Genomic DNA, 4336 nt, shown 5'->3' with positions numbered 1-4336 from the left:
GCTCCCCATCCCTGGGAGTGTGCAAATGGGAGGGCACATTTCCAGAGGGTTGTGGAGGAAACCTCTATCCCAGGGAAGGTTTGGAGCTGGGGGAAACTTAGTCTGGTCTAAATGAGTGTCCTTTGGGTTTCCCAGCAGCCCAAAGGTGGCAGGGGTTTCTGCATCCTCCTCACTTCCTGTGGCTTCTGAGACTCAGCCTGTCCCACATCCCTTCTCTGTGTGTGTGTGTGGCTGGCAGTGCCCTGACATCATGGTTTGGGGTGGGTCTGGGATGCCAGGTTTGCTGCAGCCATCGTGGTTCTAAATTCGGCTCTGCCCTTAAGGCCTTGTGCTTGGAGGTGCTGCCCCCTGGTGGGAAGAATGAGCAGTTCCCCTCACCACTTCATAACCTCCTGGGAGTTCTTGCTGATTCTACAGGTTGAGGCTGCCTGCAGGAGGGAAGACAAGGGAGGGGGTCCAACCTTGCATGTTTGTGATATGGGGATCTGAGCCTGTCTGTGAGGCTGTCCTCTCAGCTGAGGACCACCCACTGGCCTGTGAGGGGGCTGGACCCACTGCCCAGGACACAGTGGTACAGGGTGGGTGGGGATGACCAGGGCCTTCACTCCCTCCCATTGCCTGATGGCAGATGCGGGAGATAAGTGGGGTGGGCTCACAGGATCCATGAATATAGGAATTTCCAGTCTGGAAAATTCCTGCATAAGAACTAGTGCTGGCAGGTGAGTCGGAGAGAAAAACACATTAAGTGAGCAAATAAAAACCAAAAACAAAGAGACACACAGAAAGACTCAGGGATAGACCAAGACAGCCTGTGAGTGAAGCTCAATAAGCATTGACTGGTTGAAGGAATGAATGAATGAATGAATGATCCCTTGGACCCAGCGTGAACGTGGATAAGCTCTGGTAGCTCAGGCTTATTTTGTTGCTACATTGGGAGGATGTGTCCAGGCTGCTGGCCGGGGGTCCTGACATTAATTGGGCTGGGCTAGACGTCATAAAGGCAAAGGGCCCTGCCTCCAGCAGGGGCCTCGGTGGCTGAGGATAAGGGCAGAGCAGGGAGAGGGGACTGAGGCCACCCTGCGGGGAGAATGTCCAGCCCCTCCACCCTGCAGGTGGGGTAGTAGAGGCTTCATAGGACATCCTCAGGGCAGGTCCCAGAGAAAGCCCCTGGGGTGGCATAGTAGGAATACGCCGAGAGAGGTCTGGGGAGATGGTGAACTTGGAATGAAACACTAGTGGAACGGAAGGTGGTGGGGATGGACAGCCCAGGACGACTGGCCCTGGAGACTTGTGTGGGGCTGGCAGGAGGGAGCCAGTGTCCAGGGGGACCCCCCACCTGGGGTATCTGCCTCAGGGTCACATTGCGCTGGGCAGTCCTTGTGAATATCACTGGCCGTTGGTGTCTCAACTAATGGGATGGGACCTTGTGGCTGGTCCTGGGGGTGAGTTCCGGGAGTCTGAGAACACCAGGGTGGGGTGTCCTGGGGTTCACCAGAGGGCAACCCTGGGAAAATGTCTTTGGGGAGGGAGTTGGGGGATTCAGAACACAGGTGCATTACTGGGGTCATCACACGATGGTCCTGGGGGCCCTAGCCTTCCTGGGAGGATATTCCAGGAGCTGAGGAACGGGGTCAGGAGATGCACTGAGAAACCATGTGGGAGTATTTCTGGAGGAGTTACAGAGCAAGGGGGGTGGGGTGGGCTGAAAGCAGAGGGGGCCATCTTGGGGGCTTTGGGGGTCTCAGAACTTGGTGTTCTTTGGGGGTAAAGATGGGGGATGGGTTGTGGGAGCATCTGGATGGAAGGAGTTTGGGGAAACAAATCATGTGGGGAGGTCAGAGCTTTGGCGGAGGGTGGAACTTGGGGTATGGACTTTGAACACTGGGGGATCCTTTAGTGTGCTGTTGTAGGGGAGACCCTTGAGGGTCAGAATTTGGATCTTTGTGGTGGTGTGGGGATGCAGCACTTGTGGGGGGATGTTCAGAACATCAGGGTGTCAGAGAACTTTGGATAATCAGACCCCGGAAGCCAAAGAGTGGGTGGATTTGGGGTGCTGAGAACCAGGATATCTTTGGAGTGGGCTTGGGAAGGGGATCCCATCCTGAGTGTGGTGGGAGACTAGGATTGTGGGAGATGGCTTTGACAGGGTTAGCACATGGTGGTGTGTGTGTGTGCGTGTGTGTGTGTGTAGGGGGGTTGATCGTGGGGGACGGAGGGTCAGGGAGTCAGAACTGGGGTGTCTCAGGGGATGGCTCCTGGGAGGTGAGTCAAGGCAGGGCAGAACCAGGGATGTCTTGGGAGGTAGCCCACCAGGGCGGGTGGGTCTGTGGGGTCAGAACCAGGCGCATCTGGGTGGGTCCAGCAGTGGACCGGGCCAGGCCCTGGGGGAAGGCAGGACGGAGCCGGCTGGGTAGCAGAAACTTTACTGCCCATAACTCCCCCCAACCCCGCAGCGTCCACACCCACCCCTGCCCCGGGTCAGCAGCATTTGCGGTACACGACGTGGGGCCCCTGCTCCTCGTAATGCTCCCGCAGGACCCAGCAGAACTTGAAGGCGCGCAGCGAGGCGAGGATGGAGCCGCCGATCCACACGGAGAAACTCCTGGTGGGCTGGGCCGCCACTACCACGTGGGCCTCTGGGGGCAGAGCGCGCAGCAGCTCAGCGCGGAAGCGACCCTCAAACCCGGCGAAGAGTGAAGAGCCCCCGCAGAGCAGCACGTTCTGGGCCACGTCGGTCCGCACCTCCAGCGGCACCTTCTGAAGGCTCTGTTTCGCCATGGTGGGGACGCCCACGGGCGACAGCCCTGGGATCTCGGGGGGGCTGAACAGCAGCTCAGGGCACCGGAACAGCTCTTTGCCCAGCGTGACCGTCCGCCCGTCAGGCAGCTTCAAGGTCTGGCGGCATTCCCCCTCGGGCCGGGCCTGTGTCTTCAGGAAGTCGGAGGCCACATAGCAGTAGCGGCGCTTGATGTTCTCCACCGTGTCCAGGTCCTGCTGCCCCAGGGGCAAGCCGGAGCCCAGCAGCATCTCCGCCAGGAAGGCGGTCAGGTGGGTGCCCGCCAGGTCCAGGCGCTGTGTGGCGTGAGGCAGGTTGTAGCCCTGGAAGACGGGCACCGTGTAGGTGACCGCATGGCCCGCGTCCACCACCAGCGCGCTGACCCGCCCGTGCGCGTAGGCGGAGAGCACTGACTGCGAAGCCACGTACATGGCGGGGGAGCCCAGCGACTCGAAAACCACCTCCACCAGCTTCTCGCGGTTGGTGGTGGGGCTGAAGGGCGGATCGGAGAACAGCAGCGGGTGGTCCCGGGGGGTCACGCGGAGGTCGTGTTCCAGCACGTGGCGCCAGATCAGCTCGGCTGCGTCCCAGTCTACCACGATGCCGTTCCGCACGGGCTGCACCCGCATCAGCTCGGGGCGAGTGCGGGCTGCTTCGCCGATGAACGTCTCCAGCACCGGCGGCCCGGTGGTGGTCGGCTTCTTGGGCTGGCAGCCGACGACGGTGGCCACGGTGTAGGTGGGCCGGGCCTGCCCCGCGAAGCCCACCTTACAGGTGCCTGTGCCCATGTCGATGACCACCGCCCGGGTCTTTGGGGGCAACCTGTCGCCCACCATGCTGGGGGGGTCCTGCGGCATGGTATTGTTCGCCAGGATTGAGCAGGGGTTCAGGCTAGGCTTGGGGGCCTCTGGGGAGGTCTGGGGCCCCGGGGGGTTGCCCCGATTTGGATCCATGGCTGTTAAGTGGTCGCGTGGGTTGCTTGGCAAGGCAGACCACTTTCCTCTGGGGTGAGGGGGGTGTGGAGAGAAAAGGCTGAGGCCAGGCCTGGGGCAAGCACAGGCGGAGGGAGGGAGAGGGGGCCGGGCTGCTGGTCTATGACATCATTTTGCCGCTCACAATGCAGGAGTGGGGTGGTGGGGTGTAAGGGTGAGCCCTTCTTTGCTCCAGAAAGCTCCCAGAGTATTTAATCTGGGTTCCCCTCTGCCCCCCTCCCACCCCCAGTGCCAAATCTGGAGAAGGAGCAGGATAGAAGGCTCCCAAAGAGGGACCTCTGACCCAGTTCCCTGATCCAGAACCCGGTAAGACCCAGGAATCCTTCTCTTGGTGCCTTGTCTTGAAGTTATTTGTAGTGTGGTATCTGAGAGCTGGTCACAGGCCTTGTTAGAATATTAAAGTATTAATCCTTCAAATATTAATTAGAAAGTAGTTGGCTTTAGAGTGGCTTTCTGGTTTCCCAGAGGAAACAGAAGCCAGCCCGGGGTGGGGGGCAAGGAGAGGCACAGACACCCCTATACTAGATTCTTTGACACTTCTGCTGTTCCTGCTTCCAGGAGCAGCCTT

The 4336-nt window shown here is 59.8% G+C and overlaps 1 protein-coding gene across 1 annotated transcript; it reads right to left on the bottom strand.

Annotated features, from left to right (window-relative positions):
• Positions 1 to 2478: 2478 nt before the first annotated feature.
• ACTL9 (actin like 9) lies at positions 2479 to 3729 on the bottom strand. The gene has a single exon (XM_007169025.2). The coding sequence runs from the start codon at positions 3727 to 3729 to the stop codon at positions 2479 to 2481; it is 1251 nt and encodes a 416-aa protein (XP_007169087.1).
• Positions 3730 to 4336: the final 607 nt, after the last annotated feature.

This window comes from Balaenoptera acutorostrata, chromosome 2 (assembly GCF_949987535.1).
Source record: "Balaenoptera acutorostrata chromosome 2, mBalAcu1.1, whole genome shotgun sequence".
Classification (NCBI taxonomy): domain Eukaryota; kingdom Metazoa; phylum Chordata; class Mammalia; order Artiodactyla; family Balaenopteridae; genus Balaenoptera; species Balaenoptera acutorostrata.
This window is presented reverse-complemented; position numbering and strand designations above follow the sequence as displayed.

Bases quoted from the DNA above. Each gene is read 5' to 3' on its own strand.
- ACTL9 (XM_007169025.2), bottom strand. From the start codon at position 3,729: ATGGATCCAAATCGGGGCAACCCCCCGGGGCCCCAGACCTCCCCAGAG.